Here is a 17,386-nt window from a genome sequence, read left to right on the forward strand (position 1 = left end):
CTTAGGCGGTTTTCGATCTCTTTCCCTTCTCGGCCTGGCTTGATGCCGGGTATGCTCATCCATTTTTCTTGTTCTCGTTCTAAATGACCGGGCTGGGGTTTACTTTGTATAAGGTTCATGGTGTTTCTGTACATATCATCAACGGCGTTCTTCTATTAACTTTTATTCAATGTTTTCTATGACTCGAGTCAGGTCTAATATCTTACCTTGCCCTTTTCGGTAGTAGCTGTGTAAAACTTCGTTTAGTCTTAAGAGTGCTCTACTATTATTGCTGTACTATTATTAGACGGTTCTGAGGTCTGCCCAACTACAGTATCTGGAATACTGATTTGCAAACACTGCTGCCAGGACAGGCAACTCCCAAGGTACCATTGCTACTGATTGATTGCAACCAGGTGCAGACCAAGACCTTCCGCAGCAGGATTACAATAGATGCCCCGCGGGATCATACGGAAGTGGTTCTATTTTGCGTTCTAAAAATGAGACCCGAAGAGGTATGAAGAGATTATTGAATCGATCAGAGTATACTATATTGTTATGTATCCTCTATATGCGCAGGCGCACTTAATCCAGAACTGCGAGGGCTATCGTATCAAGAAAGAATAGCAAGAATAGAAGGACTCCCAAACTCCCGAACAGAAACACGCATTCTTCATATTTAAAGGTCTCTTCTGTATATCCCAGAGCAGAGTTCCTTTTGTTCATTTCATATGACCCGGCTCATTATAGCGACCTATTCCCAGCTCCATGATGCCGCGCGGTCATACCATACTCAGGCCGTCGGCGGGTGGTACGATCCACCAGTGAATCTAGGCCTAGTCAGCAATGCATTCCCCTGTGTTTGGTCCCGTGCCGGACGATGAGAAAGGGAGGGAGGAAGAGCCAACGTACTTGCTCCAGAGTGAGCCAAATAGCCCGCTCTGCATGTCGCCGGACTTACGCCGTGCCCAGCCGTTGTCGACGTTATACTGCTTCACGTCCTGGAGGCCGGCAAAGAGGCCTCGGCCAGCCGTAGCATGCTATTGACAAGATGTTAGCTATCTATCCCGCAAATTGTAGTCACTTTGTTGACATGACAGTGCCACGTACGCGGTGCTCCTGGGAAGGATTGCGAATCCAATAGTCGGCACCGAAATCATTCTGTAGACGGGCGGACTGGGAGGACTTGGTGGTAGAGCTCATTTGTGCGGTAGATTGGAATCAACGATAAATGGTGGTTGAGTGATCGGCTGTATATTGCGCTTGGTTCCAAGTCGCGATATAGTTCTTGATGTGGAATGGTATTTGTTTTGTTGCTTGGAGAATAGAAAGATGAAGAGAAGACATCCGCAGCGCCATCATCCTCGACTCCTTTAAATACCTTCACGCCCTCAGCGCAAAGGATAAAGACTCGGAAACGAACGTATCTTCACTGCCACGCTCGCATGGCACCATACAATCGCATCGGCCGACAACACCCGCCAGCGCTTGTCAGGCCGGTTCCGACAGGGATTCTCTCGGCCTTCCAAGGGTTGGGTCCATGCGTTAGGTCTACCCAGTGACAAGGGCCCGGATTTGGGTTACTCATCCGGGGGTGACATGATCTGCGACCCGAGAGATTGGCTCTCGTACGAGGTCCGCGGGAGTGAGGCGGCAGGGTTCGGTACTGGCCGCGAGTGTGGGTGTGCGCAAGGCTAGGTAAGGTTGGTGGCAAGCCGTGACGTTGAGAGTGGTGTGGTACCGGCCGAACCACGCGGGTGAAGGTGTGCCCGGCTCGGCGGCTGCTGAGGTTCGGATATTCCGCGAGTTTGAAGCGTATCAAGCGGCATGTTGGTCCTTCGGTTGGGGATGGGCTGTGCCAGGCAGAGTCATGTGGTACAGGGAGTGGTTGGGGGTGGCATGATGGTGTTGGTATGTGGCCATCGGAGGAACCCGATCAGATGGTACGACGGACACCGAATATTGAAAGATGAGAGAAAGGACAAGTGAGAAACTCCCATTGCCTGGGATATATTTCTGGACAATTCTACTGTGCCGCGAATCAAGGCTGGCGCATATAGAGGCTCTGATCTGCATTTTCTCGCAACCGGGTGGAGACGATGCAGGTTTAAGTTAAGGTTGATCTCGGGAATTCTCTGTGCTTTGCTAAAGACAGACACCCCGCTAGACGGTCATGTTCCTTAGAATGAGACTATAGCAATATATTTCTACGAGATATGGTTGGGGCCTTATTTGGCTTTCTCCCGAATCCTTGCTTCGCCAAATTCACAAATAAATTGGCCCCCAACGCTGCCAGCGGCCACCATGGGAGTTTTCACCCCCTGTCGGAGACCGTGATGAATCGAATTCCATCATTTTTAGATCAGTTCCACTGGGGGGAAGGAATTATGCTAAAAAAAAGCAATTGAGCTGAGTCTGCAGAATTCATAGACAAATATCGAAAAGAATGAACCGTAATATAGACATGTTCTCTGTGTCCTGTATAGACTGCATCTCCGTGAATCGGACAAGTCACGTGACAGGGCGACTAATCGGCCAATAGGAATTCACGTTCCTACATCCCGCATCTCCTCCAGCTTCCCGATCTGTCGACGCCTGTTCAGAGCAACTCCAATGCTTGCTCCACAGACCTCATATAAGGAACCTTACGGCCTCCCCCGCCTGCTCGCGGGATAGGTTCTTCTCCCATTTCGAGTATATTTCTGACGGACCCTGATAACTACTGGACGTGCATCATGACGGCCACTGGAGCTGCGTTAGGCTCCTCCTGCGGTTTCTCCACCCGCATCTCGCTCCGATGGGTCCCCGAACCCCCGGAAGAGACGACCAACACCATCGTCCTTTCGGTGGGGGATTGGTTCGTGGATCTCCGAATGGACAAGAAGACCGGCGACATCGATTGGGCCATGGCCGGCACCCGAATTGAGGAAAACCCCAACCAAAGACCACGTAAATCGTCCCTTCCTATTCTATGTGACTTCTCTGTTTGAACATTTACGGAGAATATGGAGCACTATAAAGAGCACGCTGTACTCCATCAATGATGCGGATCTAGGATTCAGAATACCGTGACTAACATCATAGACAGTCAAAGTATCGTTTACCCGGGAGCTTGACTCACTTGACGAGATCGGCATTGTTGATATTGCCAACTTCAGTCTTCTTCCCAATGGCTACGAACTTGAGACTGGGGAAATGCCCCGGACTGATCTTCCTGGCGCTCCAATGACTGCTTTTGAGGAGGTCTGGCAGGAGTTGCCATTCCGCGGAGGCCCGGAGGGTGTGAAGCAAGGAGTTTCTTGGATTCTCGAATCGGATGATGGTGCCTTCAACCTCGAAACTGAGCCCGAGGGCAAGAAGACCGTGGTGAAGACGTTCCTGGGCCGTATTTGGGGAACTTACCTCGCACTTCAACAGAGCCAGACGCATAGCCTCCAGAAGGATTCCAATGGGAACCACACGGTGAAGAAGACCGGAGCTACGGTTAGTGCCAGGAGGGAGGAGTGGACAGATTCGCGATGGGAAGACGTATACGTCGTAGGACCGGACGTATTGTCGGTGCCTTCCATGAAGACCGGGTTGGAAGGTGAGTGTAAGGGATCATGGAGGGCGCCGGGAGAAAAGGTCGTTATTGACGGGAAATCATTTACGGTTCGAGCGTTCGAGGAAATCCTATGATCCTTTGGTCGGCAATCCTGCAGCAACAGCAATCAACGGGGAAGACTTTCGATAGGCTTCTCTGATCGCGGAGATGTGGGCCCTGTCTGATAGTTAAGGAAGCCATATAGTCCTCTTCAGGAACTGAGGCAAGGGAGATGAATTACGATCAACTTTAAGACAGAAGCTATAAGCCAATAGTTAGGCTCAGTGGGGTTTTCTTAGCATGAATAAAGCGCTTGATCACCAACTCCTAAGCTTCCTTTATATATGCTAGAAAATAACACTAATCCTGCTCAGACTTTCCTAGATTAATAAGCTCTAGATTTAATTCAAAAGCTTCCATTTTAACTACCGCTAGATAGATTTAATCAGGTTTAAATTAGGTAAGTATAGAGGCCAATCTTCTACCTAAATCCTGTGTCTTTCAAACTACTCTTGTGCTACCTTTACAATACAAATCCTAGCGTTATCCTATAAGAATATAATCCCCAGCCTATACATAGGTGCGAGGCCCTCTTCTAACGCTTATAGATAGAATTTTGTTATATAACCTCACTTCCGACTGTCAAATTCCTCCTGGTCTATTATAATAAGCTCCTATCGACTACTAAGCTAGATAGCACCCTAAGAATTTGAGGGATGGAGATGAAAATAATTGAATCACCTCCATGAGACCGTAGTATTCCAAGATGTATTGAACGAAGGGATTTCAAAATGTGGCAGCGTGAAACAAGGCTAGAGTGTTACATACGCTGCCCCGATGAGGTAGTCAGTACATGCCCATATCTATCCATAAGATATTTCTCCCCTTAATTGCCGTTTAGCGGATATCGGCCGGCGTGTTCTTACCTCTTAGGTCCCTGTACTGGATTCGGACTAATGCTTACGGCCGCGCACATGTTATGTATCGACATGCTCCAGCTTAAGAGCAGGGTTGTTGGTGAGAAAAATATCCAAGAACCGCGATGGTGGTATCAGTACAGTAGAATTGATTGATGATTGAGGCATAAGCTCAAAAGTTGCTTTTCGTAGTACCTGTTCTCAATAAGTAGCTTAATGTGGTCTCTCTCGTTAATTCCTAGGCTAAAAGTTGGAGTTGTCAGCGCATGACCATGCCGAGGAACCTGAGTCTGCATTATTAGACGAAATGATGTTCACCACAGATCCGTATGTTCCTGCAACCATCAAAAACGACCCCGAAATAATAACAAATATACTCCAATATGAGAGAAGGATCCATTTGGCGGTGGGTTGTTCTCTGCCATGTTTCCAGTTATCATATAACCACATGCATCCCATTGGCTGGAAGGACATGAAAGTTCCGAGCAAAGCCCCAATGAGAGAAACCAGATTGGAAAAAATGGGGATTCCGCTGGCAATAAGATAGGACGAGACTGTCACGGCAAAGGTGCAGCTAAACCAGGTTACCCAATGCTTAAAAGTGTTGGCTGTGAGATGCTCAGACCCGCGCAATATTCGAACAAACATATACTTGCTTGAGAACTGGAAAGTGTCAGGAAAGCCCTGAAGTAGCTTCATTTCAACTCACATGCAGAACAATCACCGTGCTGACAACAAGGCCGAGGAGGGCGATTCCATATGCCACCTTCTTGATCAAAGTTCCGGCGGATCCAAGTGCGGGTGATGCGACGTATGAGCCACTGTAATAATAAACTACAGTGCCAATCGAAATATACATTGATGTTGTAGCAAACTGGCAGATGAGTAGAGACCTCGTATAAAGCGAAGGATTGCGCATTTCTGCTGCAATGGGGAAAAAGCCTGACATGTGATATCAGAATGAGAACTTGGCATTTTACGAAAGCATCTTCTTGATAAGATACACACAGGCACCCTTATCCGGTGTCGATGCTCAATGAAAAGTTAGGAAATAAAAGAGTGTGTTGAACCTACCAGGTGCACCGGCATATGCAAACACAATGGATGCAACTGCTGTTATTGCTTTGTTCAAGGATGGGTAGCTAACAAGCTTGTAGTCCGATTCCCAATCAGCTGTCTTTGGTGCTGTGGGTGGTCGTTCTTGAAGGCCAACGGCGACCGTGACAATCATAACTGGGGATCTTTAGTATTTGACAGCAACAGATTATGTCTCTACTGACCAGCAGTGAACACAGACCCCACTCCAGCCCACGCAGCCCATTTAATCTTGGCCAGTGTGCGAATACTTGCCAGAGCAAATGATGCAACTGCGGAGACTCCAACAATTACAGCAGTACATGTGCCATGATCTGAGACTGCATTCAGCCCAATAGATGTACTCAACAATCCGGAACCAGAGCAGAAAATCCAGTCTAACATAAATAGGTCAGAATGAAGGGTAGAATCAAGGATTCATTAGCACCCACAGATAAAGACCCCGACACCCAGTAGCTCGCGGCCCACTCGACCGAACATCAGCTCTCCTGCAACATCGATAACATAGACCTCGGGATGCTTGAGCTTGAATTTGCCGATAACGTAATTGGACCATGTCGTAATAGTTGCGATAGCAAGCAGACATATAATTCCCGTGATTATTGCCCAATGAGTCGAGGACCTGCGGTATTGACAAACACCAAGTCCAAATTGAGTCTTCAGCATGAGAGCCACGGTTCCTATGGCGATAATGCATGGTCGGCCAAAGCGTGTGTCTTTCCCCTCCTTCACCTATGGGAGTTGTGATGTAATAACGTGTTATGTGAGGAAACAGGTGCAGAAGGTGCCGTGATCAAAAACCCAGGTGTACTGGTTCACATCCATGTGATCAGTGTAGCAAATGGAATTCGACTTGCGATTTTGATAGTGTATCAGAAAGGGTTCTGGTCACACGAAGGCAAGTGCAGGCGTTTGTCGTCATCGGCTGCTAGTCTAATTAGCCATTCAATACAGATATATCAATGACCTTCACGAGCGACTAGCTACCTTCCAATGTAGGTCAAATGAACCTACACCCTCAAAATCGACCTCTGAGGAACTCAACCAGCCTTGTGAGTAAGTGAAGCGCGACAATTATTGATACTAAATCACTGATGCGCTTTCTAGATGATAGCGCAACATTATTAGTGTCATCGGCCGATAGCCAAAACCAAGCTCCTGGACATGCTCCTACGAGGACCCAAGATGGAATAGAAGCTAAAGCGCCTCTCACAAATCCACTTGCTTTTCACATCACAGATTGGGTTCCGGGCCCCGTGGGAAGACCAGGTACATCTTTCACTTCACCTAGCGGAGTACTAAGGCAGTCTCTAACGATTCTGATAGTTTTCATGGGCACATCATCCAGTCGGGCCTTTGGTCGGCGAGTGTTGGGAATGGCCCATGAGAGACTGACGGGATCATTGCTGTTCCCGGATCCTAACAACCTGTTTTTTGATGATCATGTTTACGATCTCAAGTGGGATGGCAAATTCTCCCCAGGACCTCTTTGACGTCTCAAACCTCCCAACCCCGGATTTCGCCAAACATCTCATTAATTCAGTCAAGTTTCATTGCGGCCAGCTCTTTTATCTATTTGAAGAAGGTACCTTTATGGAGCGGTTTGAAGCTTTCCAGCAAAGTCCCGCGGAAGAAGCACTTGCTTTACCTCTATGGTTCTGCCATTATCTACTAATTCTTGCATTTGGAAAAGGTTTTGTGGTTCAATCAACCAGATTATGTAGCCCTCCTGGCGCAGAGCAATTCGTTCAGGCAATGCACTGCATGCCAGATTTTTCTCTCTTCGACGGTGACCCTATTGAGACGACACAGGTCTTATGTTGTGCTGCACTATATCTGCAGTGCATCCACAGACGTGGGCCGGCCTATCGTATGTCTTGGAGATGCAAGTTATGCTTTGTCAGATTCTGGCAAAAGTAGACCTGAGTGAGTTCTCAATACATATTGTGCTTTGCTTTGCTGAGGCATGTTAGCTGTGTATGGCAGTGAAGGGAAACTGGACGGTCGCTACCTGAGCGCCACACAGACTGTTCTGCGAGACATTGCCAAGGTCACCGAGCAATTGAATCACTCATTTGGTTTATATAGAAACGGTGCCATGGGTGGTACTTCGCGCATATCAGCTCATTTGCATATTCTCGAGCATCAGGTGCGACTTTTTTAACCTGTGTCTACATCAAAATACTCACAGATCCATCTAGTGTGTTATTCTAACAACAAGGCTACTTTTGTACATATTCCTCCAGTCCAAATTAGGTAAATCCGACCCTGCATTAATGGACTGGCTTCAGTACGTGACTGTGAAAGCTTTGCTTCATATATGTGTGGAGTCAGCCCAACAGATCCTAAGGATACTGTCAAATTTACAAGAACAAGGTCTCTTAGGTAGGTCATCAGCCTTCTTGTAGACAGGCCTTCTATACTAACATCGAGTCGTCTTAAGAAATGTTTCTACCTTTCGATATGGACACAGCATTCGCGTCAACTATCTCGCTTCTGATGGCAGCTGCAATTGATTTATCGATACTACATGACCATTCACATTGGTCACAGCGTGCGTACGCCATTTTAGAGTATATGAACGTTCGTGGCAATCTTTCCGCCGGACTGATCCAGTCGGAGTTGAAGCAATTGGATAATGAGCTTGCCCAATTGTTAGTGAAAGGGAACATGGCAATGACTGTATCCACAACCCCCATTCGTGAACCGGAACAGGGCAGCAAACCCGTAGGCAACATTGTTCCTCCAGTCGCATTGGCTGGATATAGCCGCTCGCTGGAGCCTGATTTCGTGGAAACCTTTGGAGAAAATTATGAGCTTAGTCCGGATCAGTTGATGGAGCTAGCCAATTCCCTAGATCTAAACAGTCTGACTTTGCCTCTTCCTTACATGGATAATATCTGACTTTCGTCTCTGTGCAGACAACCGAAATTCGGACTAATGTCCTTATTAACGGAGCGTCGGAATCATCAGGCTATGGCAAGTGCTTCGTTTTGTTTAATAAGCTAGGCGGACACAAACAATGGCTTGACAAATGGATTACCCCGGGGTATTTTGCATTTCTGTACAACCCCTCAGCATAAATCGCCATAACGTAGCTGTGGTGACGAACATCTAAACTGGGTGGTGAGCGAGGGCACCACCGGTAGAGTCAACGACAAAAGACCATCGTACTCGGATTTGACAATGGCGATGGGTTGAGTACGGTTGAAGGCGGCACCGGGATGGTTCAACAATGTTCTCCTTACGCTGATTGTTTTGATAGTCACTGCCCAGTTAAATTCAGGAATACTCAGTCATGTTTCTGCCTGATCTGCTAGGGTAGGGGATGAAAATATATATTCAAATCTACTCTGTGAACACCAACGATAAATCGATGCTGGATTGTAACTCAAGAGTACCTCATTGTTCCAACCGCGTGAATCTCGTCTTGGTTGAGAAATAGATAGGCGAAGAGGCCACGGGTAAGGGCTCGGCACGAATTAAACGAACTCCCAAGGCCTTTCAAAATGAACGGAGAGCTAAGTGAAGCCCCACAGCAATTTATGAAATTGCAATATGAATGGCCAGGTTCAAGACATCGGCTACGACTCCGGAGTCAACATCGGCGAATCTCAAGGCCAAGAAGAGACGGTGCCTTGGTGGTTCCCCGGCCACGGCGCTACGACGCTGACAATACCCCTGAATAGCCTCAAGAACAGGGTCTCGCCAAGCCTTGTCCTAAATATGGACCCCATCTGACAAGACAGGACGGTGGTGCCCAGATCGACTATCCTTCTTGGCGCCTCAGAGCGTTTTGAGATGGTTGCGGTCGAGACCGGGGGGGGGGGTCTTGTGGACCTGTCGTTGCCCAGGCACCGTTTGAGTTAACCGAGAAATCTCACTCTCCAGAGAGCGACAGGCCAGGGAGAATGCTGGGCAAAATTCTCCCCTGACGCGGTCGCACGAAATGGCGGCTTAAGCGCCTGCCTTGGAGGGAGGCTCACAGGAACCATTGCCTTGCCGACAATAATAGGCTCCAATAATAGGGGCACTGACTTTTGTCGGAAGCAGGTGATCCGAAACTAGTGAGACCAGGGAAAGCGCCATACAAATGATTCAGGAGGCGGCGTAATAATGGGGAAAGACCCCAGAGCCCCCCAGGGACTTCCGTACGTCAGCGCTGCATGTCGGCAAAGTGCCGTGGATGCTATGCTCAGGTAGCTCTTCCATTAAAGGACACAAAAATTCGCTTTCACTGCTGAAAGACTAGGGAGCCTTTCGGAATTATGAGTACCTCGAATTCAGCACTGCTAGAGATTCTAGACCGCCAGTCGCATTGCGATCAGCGCTTTCACCGAGGGTTAAGAAGAGGGGCGTGTTGGTGTCCCACTCACCATGGGCGATCGCCGATGCCGACCATGCGGATAGACCGGGTCGTAGCGCCCATATCGAAAGGCATAAGAGCTGATGGACGTATAGAGTATGCTAGACTAAACTGTGAATAGAAGGCTCTCCGGATTGGAACACGCGGTCCACGATTTCCCTCAGTGCATAGTCAGGATACGGGGTACTTATTATTACACTCAAGGAGACCCCATACACGCTGTACTTGTGGCCTCGGACCCCGATGATCGGCCAAGCTTTTGGATGGGTGTTGACGAGTACAATAATGGCGATCCATTAGGGGCATGGTGAAGCAACTCGCGCCGAAGGCCAGATCATTGCTGTGCTGTCGTTCTATTATTGCTGCGACAACTGTGAGGATTGAAGTGGGCGCAGTTGGGCTCCAACCTATGTCATTCTGGCCGCCGGGACTGACACAGTTGCATGGGCAGGTGGACAACGCAGTGGCTCGTGGATCGAGACCGAATGCTAATAATACTGTAAAACGAGGACCTTCCATACACAAGGGAGCAACAGTCAACGGCGGTAAATGAGTGGTTTGGAGGTAGCCCGTATTCGTTCCAGGCCCGTTGCTATTACAGTACGACTCCATCAGCGGAAACTTGACCCTGATGATAAAATACCCCGGGGTGTACGACCGTGGTACAAGTCGGGGCCACGACGAATGGAGATCGGCATGGCGGAAATTAAGGGCGGGCAGGTGACCAACCATAAGTCGAGCTTAACCCCACATTACCTGCCACTATACCGAATCGGGCCCACGCCAGCCCACATGGCGCAGAAGGATTTCACGGTTTTCATCCATTTTTGGACCGGAGGGCTCGGGGTGAGACAGCTCACCCCCGAGGAGTAAACACAGATAAACACGGCCGTGAAGAGGACGCCTGTAAGCTCGAACACTACACAATGTAGACTCATCTGACGCCCATTGGCGCGGTCACCATGCCTGCACCCGTAGTATGCGGCATGTTCCTGTAGATGCAACAAGTATTGATCCTGTCGGCAGCCGAATGCAGTCTTCTGTTGGAAGAGCCTTGCGTTGTTTTGTGTATACTCCATACAGAGTATTCCGTAGACAGCATAGAGCAAGGGGCGGTGTACTCTGGGTCAAAGTCCCTTCCGAGGTCTCTCATCCGCGGGGACCCCTCAGTGAGACAAGAGGGCTAATTTCTGCCTGGGCTGGGGCGAAGGCTGAGCCATGAAGTTCAAGAGATTCGACCCGTCCGGGTGTCAACGGCGGTGGTACCTGCATCCACGTCGCTCAGCTCGACACCCCATAAAATAGTGTTACTATAGGTCGATTCCCTTGGTCGCCCCTGGAGTATTATTGTTCTGCTGGGCGTACAGGCCCGCAAACCAGTCTCTTCAGAGTGTGTATGGAGACAGTATCATTTCCACTCGCTCCACTCCTGCCCGACCCGTGCGGGCCAACCAGCAGCAGGGACTTGTTGGGTCTGCAGATGGCTAACCAATAGGACCTGCAGCGTGCCTGAACGCCCATCTAGACTCGACCCCATATTGAACAGTGAACAGTCCAGGGGCAGCGAAAAATCACGATCGGTGGATCCTTACACCTTGGAGGGCCCGAGACTTTCCTTTTTTCCCTGAGTTTTAGGTCCCCTTTTCCCTGCTGGGTTGCCCCCCCTAACTTCCTAACTTCCTGTCGTTTACGCCCCCTCCCCGATTCGAGTCCCTGGTCCAACAAAAGGCCTTGCGTGCCCACCTCCCTCCCTTCCCTTCTTTCTTACCCACGTTCCCTCTCTCTCTACACTGACCACCGCTTCACTCGTTCAGCGGGCATTCATTCCTTTTCGCGTGGACGCATATTGAACCGCTTATCATCATGAAGGGTTCGATCTTTGCGGCTGCCGCTCTGGCCGGCTCTGCGTTGGCCGACAGCAACAACCTCCACCGTCGTCATGACGCTCTGCACCAGCGTCGCGCCCTCCAGGCCAGCGGTACTCCCAGTGGCCTGCCCGCTGTCGTGACCAGTGGTACTCCCTCCTCCTCCTCGTCGTCTGTGATCCCCGACTCCGAGGAGACCTGTGGCTGCACCACCAAGGTCATCACCTACTATGGCTCCCCGACTCTGGTGCCCGTTTCGTCGACTGCGGCTCCTGAGGAGACCAGCACTCTGACTACCACCGTCCACTCCACTCGCACCAGCACCCAGACGGTGACTGTGACTCCCTCTGTGGCCGTCACTCCTTCCCAGGCGGCCACTACCACCGTTGAGGTTCTGCCCGTCGCCGGTGTGACCAGCTTCTCTTCCACCGGCACCTACACCATCCCGGCCACCACTCGCACTGTGACCGAGTCCACCACTGTCGTCGGTGCCACTACCACCGCGGTTGGCAGCGGTACCCACACCATTGGCGGTGTTACCACTGTTGTCGAGACTGACACTGTCATCACTTGCCCCTACGCCACCGTCAAGCCCACTGGCTCGACTGTGACCAGTGTTATTGAGTACACCACCTACACCTGCCCCGCCGCTGGTACCTACACTGTTGTCCCCGGTACCACCACCTACGTGCCGACTAGCACTGTGCTTGTCTACCCTACCGCCTCGACCCTTGCTCCCGGCACCTACACTCAGCCTGAGACCACCGTGACCGTCACTCGCACTGACTACACCTACGTCTGCCCCTATGCCACTGAGGGAGCTACCTCTAGTACTCTCGCTGTCTCTGTTCCTGCCACCACCACTGCCGCCCCCGTTGCTCCCACTTCCAGCAGCAGCACCAGCTCTGCTCCCGCCAGCTCCAGCACCTCCAGCACTGGTTTGACCGGTTCCGGCAAGTACGGTATGACCTTTTCTCCTTATACCTCGAGTGGCAACTGCATGACCCAGGCCGAGGTCACCAAGAACATCCAAGTCATTCACGAGAAGGGCTTCGACCTCGTCCGTGTCTACTCTACCGACTGCAACAGTCTTGAATATATCACCAAGGCCTGCAAGGAATACGGCATGACCATGATTCTTGGTGTCTACATTGACAGCACCGGCACCTCTGGCGCCCAGGAGCAAGTCGAGGCCATCTCCTCCTGGGCCGAGTGGTCCATGGTGAAGCTCATCGTTGTCGGTAACGAGGCTGTCTCCAGCGGATACTGCACTGCCGCCGAGCTGGCCAGCTTCATCAGCTCCTCCAAGTCTACCTTCCAGTCTGCTGGCTACACCGGCGAGGTTACCACCACTGAGCCCATTGACATTTGGGAGCAGTATGGTGCCTCGACTCTGTGCAGCCCCGTTGACATCGTCGGTGCCAACATTCACCCCTTCTTCAACTCCGACGTTACCGCTGCCAAGGCCGGCGAGTTCGCTCTCGAGGAGTACAACATCCTCAAGAAGATTTGCAATGGCAAGGACGTTCTCAACCTTGAGACCGGCTGGCCCAATGCCGGTAACGCCAACGGCGCCGCTGTCCCTGGCGTGTCTGAGCAGGAGACTGCTATCAAGGCTATTGCCGCCAAGCTGGGCTCCAAGTCCATCTTCTTCTCGTACGCCGATGACGAGTGGAAGTCTCCCGGCGAGTTCGACGTCGAGCAGCACTGGGGTTGCGCTTCTGTTTTTTAAACGCGCCACGTCATGTTGATCGGGCTTGGAACGTCCCATTTTATTCAAAACTTGTACAGGAGGATTAAGGAGTTCTTTTTTTTTTTCTTTTTACCTTTCTTGAGATGTGTTTCCGTTCTTTCCCGGGTTTGACCATTACCCCTCAAGGGTGTTTCCGGCCCCAGAATACGGCTTATCCAGCTCCTACGCTTCTTGTCTATTATCTTGGACTTTTACGTGGTAGATATACCTTTTATTTGACGTTGTCTACTGACCCTGGTTGCATCCACTCGATTTCTTTGCTGTTTTATTCGCCTGCGTTGTTTGTATATTTTGATCTATTCATGCATTTTACGAATGGTAGCTTCCTCTGTAGTTCAAGTCATGTAGTTTGCGCCCTTAGTATCCTTATACCTCCGGAGGCATTACCCCAAGTCTCCATACAATCTTGCCTCATTGATGATACCGGAGCGCATGTTGACCCATGTACCCTTTAGACCTTGCCCTCGATTCTCCCTGGATGTGATTGTCACTCAGACTGAGCGTCCCAGCCTTATCATTATTCGGCAAGTATTGCTATAATCCATTGTTATCTATAATAGCCCTGCTCTATTATAGTATGCTTTTCGTGTGCACGCATTCTTGCCTCAGCCCATGAGTCAATCTTCCCCAAACAAGAAAAAACGCCTCCCCAAGACACGGCCATAGTTCTAATCCAAAATCCAAAATCTTATTTCATCGGCTGGCCAGCCCTCTCTGCAGTCGAGTTAAAGATGCATGCGTCCGTATGCCCTATTACCGCGCGTTCACTGTCCGCGCCCTTGCCCAACCTCATTGGGCCTTGCATGCAAGATGCTGTCTCAGGTCACAGCATCTGTTATGCCATCATTTTCAGAGTAGCCCTTGAGTTACTGGCGATCATTACGGAGTGAGTAGTCGCATCAAGGAGTTGGCCCTCCAGGTATGAGGTTCAGTATCTACCAAGATCCATATCCGGACAATACAGGATTTAACATGTAGCTGTTGGCTACTGCGTGGCTGGTTCGAAGAAAAATTCCGTGAGGCTGGAAAACACTATGAGTCCCTCGCATTGTTTCTCACAATTCTTCACCAAGGTTCTGGGAATAAAAGTTGTCTTTTTCTCATTGGGATGTTTTGCGTTGGGTACCGAAGGACCCATGGTGGGGTACGTCATTCATTCGCCCCCGAAAATGATCGGAATAGCTGCTGCTTTGCGGAAGTCACCCCAATACAAGAAAGCATCTTGAAACCAAGGAAAGAATGAAAATAAGAAGAGCCATTGCTGTGATTAAGCTACATTTGAATTTACCTTTCCGCTTATTAGCATAATCTTGTTACAAGATCCAAGCTTATTGCCAGAACGCTCAAGCGTTTTGAACAATGTCGCCGAAGCGAAAAGCAGGTGCTATCGATGACAACTCCACGGAAAACACGAAAGCGCAATGTATGAAGTCTTCTAATCCTCCGGGCTTCAGTCCATGCCCTATTTCGCATGTCTACCGCCTTATCGAGCCCGGTCCTGTGCTGCTAGTTTCAACAGGATCTCTGGAGCAGTCAACACATAATATCATGACTATCGGCTTCCATATGATGATGCAGCATGAGTCACCACCTCTAATTGGGATTACACTCGGCCCATGGGACGCCTCCTTCGCGGTTCTCAAAAAACGCCGTGAGTGCGTCCTCGCCGTGCCCTCCGTGGAAATTGCGCAGAAGACCGTCGACATTGGCAATTGCTCTTCAAATGACAGTGACACAAATAAGTGGGAACGTTTCGATATAGATGCTCTTCCTGGACTCAAGGTCCAGGCCCCCCTCGTGGGCGGACCGCATGTAATCGCGAATATCGAGTGTGTGGTGGAAGACACGGCGCTGGTTAATAAGTACTCCATGTGGGTTCTCAGGCCGATCGCGGCGTGGGTTGCCCCTCAGAGGGGGACGATGTTCCACCATCAAGGGCAGGGGATTATGGTGGCCGACGGAGAAGTTCTGAACTTCAAGGACAGAATGGTTAAGTGGCAGGAGTTCATGGAGTGAACGCTAGTGGCATTGTTGGTTGATAGTGATAATATGTCCATTGAAACATTAAAAGATAAGTACAGTATCGACGTTGCACAAGGCTCGTCTATGGGAGAATATCGTCTTTCTTCATACAGTACTGTGTCAAGAAACTCCGACCACAAAACTGTTTCCATATATATGCAAATCGCCTCCGATGGTATCATATCTGATTGTCAAGGTGATGTTTGATTGGTCATTGTTTAATATGAGCAGGTCTGAGTCCGAGGAATGACATCTATCAGTAATCTATCCCAGCAATGTATAGATCCACTTGATTATGGAATAACTGAGCGTTGGTGGAGGGTACGTACGCCATTTTTGCAGGACAACTGGCTAAAGCAGCAAGCCATTGGGTCTCCAAGTTGTGCTGTTTCGTTGCAGGACATCTGGGGCTGAGGATAGATCTTTCATTAGCAAAATGATATCGGAGAGACCAATGGACAGATCATGCTTACACCACGGCATGTTTCAAGCGCACTGGGGAGAGCGGAGGAAATGCTGGCGAGGAAGCCAATCACGAGAATGGAAACGCGCATGATGGCAGAGAGACACGGAAAAGCGGAAGATATCGGTGATGGACGGAAGCAAGAATCGCAGCTGCAGAGAAGCACAGTCAAAGGTTAGCAAAGAGCTTTCGTTGAAAAGCTAAGGAGAACCAGGGGATTGAGGATGATAGCAGCCTGAACGACACAGGCAAGCAATAGATCAAGTCTTTCAGAGCAAGAGCGACCGCTGCAATGTTCGAAAATTTTGGGAAGAGGTGAAGAGGAAGAGGGAGCGGACCTACCAGATCTACTTAGTAGAGCGATAGATATACCAAGTTAGACCAATATCTCAAGAATGTCAGGTCACTGGGACGTCTTATAGCATTCCAGACGTCGTTTCGGGCAAGTTGTGCGTGTAAGTGGTAGACCCATCTGGTACGCGTGGAACAACTGCCGATCCCGGCCCCAAAGAAGTGAAACAAGGCCACCACAAGAGAGGAGATCTACAGGAGAGCTGGGGATCATCGATCCGCTAGTAATGATTGGTGGGCTGGGCAACGGGGCCCTTGCGGGCGTGCAGTGGCAGGGCTCTTGTCTTGGTCTGGACTGTTTGTACCTGGCTCCTGGCTTGTCGCATTCCAACTTCCAGGGGTCTGGAGATATGACAGGCTATCAACCCCAGAATTACAGAAAAGATTTGGTGACTCGCTGGAAGTTTCAATTCTGACGGCTCTCAAGAACATTGAAAACCGTCGGCTCGTTGCATTCACGATATGGGGGCCGCGAGGCCACATCCTCGGACGGTTGATGACAACCCTCATCCAAAGCCCTTTTGAGCAGGTACCAGGGGCGGTTTTTGGATGTCGGGTGCGTTTCTCGGAAATCTACAGACCTGTATAGGTCTAAAATGGCAGATTATCATACAAAATAACAAGTAGCATTTGAGGCTGTAGATCATATATAGTGGTGCATGTTGTTCAAGGATTCAGAACACCTTTTGCCCTTGGGTCATTCAGCATCGGAGTATCATCCACCCCGCGAGAGTGGGGCAATCAAGAGCCAAGCGCTTGGCAGGGGTGCACAGCTGTTTCTTCGGGCTACCTCGTCGGGAAGTGATGAGCCCGGGGGGCAGTTGAAAGGGGTAAAATCTGCTGAAATTCAATAAAGTGGCAGATATGAAAGGCAGAGAAAAGATATGGATTATTGAATATGAAGCTTTCGATCTGGCAACTCACTCGTGATTCAGAGAATATTGAAAAGTTGATGATCGGAACCTTCGCTCTATATATAATCCACATTAAGA

The 17,386-nt window shown here is 49.8% G+C and overlaps 8 protein-coding genes across 8 annotated transcripts; 6 read left to right on the forward strand and 2 right to left on the reverse strand.

Annotated features, from left to right (window-relative positions):
• Positions 1-815: 815 nt before the first annotated feature.
• On the reverse strand, positions 816-1,182 carry N7462_000668 (uncharacterized protein; the record flags this gene model as incomplete). Its single annotated transcript, XM_057072394.1, has 2 exons — positions 816-1,019; positions 1,090-1,182. The coding sequence occupies 2 exons, from the start codon at positions 1,180-1,182 to the stop codon at positions 816-818; spliced, it is 297 nt and encodes a 98-aa protein (XP_056938924.1).
• A 1,532-nt stretch (positions 1,183-2,714) lies between these two features.
• Positions 2,715-3,657, forward strand: N7462_000669 (uncharacterized protein; the record flags this gene model as incomplete). Its single annotated transcript, XM_057072395.1, has 2 exons — positions 2,715-2,928; positions 3,068-3,657. 2 exons carry the CDS (start codon positions 2,715-2,717, stop codon positions 3,655-3,657), a joined length of 804 nt encoding a protein of 267 aa, XP_056938925.1.
• Positions 3,658-4,722: 1,065 nt separating this feature from the next.
• On the reverse strand, positions 4,723-6,399 carry N7462_000670 (amino acid transporter; the record flags this gene model as incomplete). The annotated part of the gene is made up of 6 exons (XM_057072396.1): positions 4,723-5,142; positions 5,189-5,421; positions 5,554-5,712; positions 5,760-5,951; positions 6,006-6,306; positions 6,376-6,399. 6 exons carry the CDS (start codon positions 6,397-6,399, stop codon positions 4,723-4,725), a joined length of 1,329 nt encoding a protein of 442 aa, XP_056938926.1.
• A 506-nt stretch (positions 6,400-6,905) lies between these two features.
• On the forward strand, positions 6,906-7,494 carry N7462_000671 (fungal specific transcription factor domain-containing protein; the record flags this gene model as incomplete). The annotated part of the gene is made up of 2 exons (XM_057072397.1): positions 6,906-7,003; positions 7,035-7,494. The coding sequence occupies 2 exons, from the start codon at positions 6,906-6,908 to the stop codon at positions 7,492-7,494; spliced, it is 558 nt and encodes a 185-aa protein (XP_056938927.1).
• A 46-nt stretch (positions 7,495-7,540) lies between these two features.
• On the forward strand, positions 7,541-8,478 carry N7462_000672 (fungal specific transcription factor domain-containing protein; the record flags this gene model as incomplete). The annotated part of the gene is made up of 3 exons (XM_057072398.1): positions 7,541-7,723; positions 7,776-7,959; positions 8,018-8,478. The coding sequence occupies 3 exons, from the start codon at positions 7,541-7,543 to the stop codon at positions 8,476-8,478; spliced, it is 828 nt and encodes a 275-aa protein (XP_056938928.1).
• A 654-nt stretch (positions 8,479-9,132) lies between these two features.
• Positions 9,133-9,315, forward strand: N7462_000673 (uncharacterized protein; the record flags this gene model as incomplete). The annotated part of the gene is made up of 1 exon (XM_057072399.1): positions 9,133-9,315. One exon carries the CDS (start codon positions 9,133-9,135, stop codon positions 9,313-9,315), a length of 183 nt encoding a protein of 60 aa, XP_056938929.1.
• A 2,488-nt stretch (positions 9,316-11,803) lies between these two features.
• On the forward strand, positions 11,804-13,537 carry btgE (putative cell wall glucanase (Scw11); the record flags this gene model as incomplete). Its single annotated transcript, XM_057072400.1, has 1 exon — positions 11,804-13,537. One exon carries the CDS (start codon positions 11,804-11,806, stop codon positions 13,535-13,537), a length of 1,734 nt encoding a protein of 577 aa, XP_056938930.1.
• Positions 13,538-14,917: 1,380 nt separating this feature from the next.
• On the forward strand, positions 14,918-15,574 carry N7462_000675 (flavin reductase family protein; the record flags this gene model as incomplete). The annotated part of the gene is made up of 1 exon (XM_057072401.1): positions 14,918-15,574. The coding sequence occupies one exon, from the start codon at positions 14,918-14,920 to the stop codon at positions 15,572-15,574; it is 657 nt and encodes a 218-aa protein (XP_056938931.1).
• Between the last annotated feature and the right edge of the window lie 1,812 nt (positions 15,575-17,386).

This window comes from Penicillium macrosclerotiorum (assembly GCF_028827735.1).
Source record: "Penicillium macrosclerotiorum strain IBT 26536 chromosome Unknown utg000001l_segment0_segment0, whole genome shotgun sequence".
Classification (NCBI taxonomy): Eukaryota; Fungi; Ascomycota; class Eurotiomycetes; order Eurotiales; family Aspergillaceae; genus Penicillium; species Penicillium macrosclerotiorum.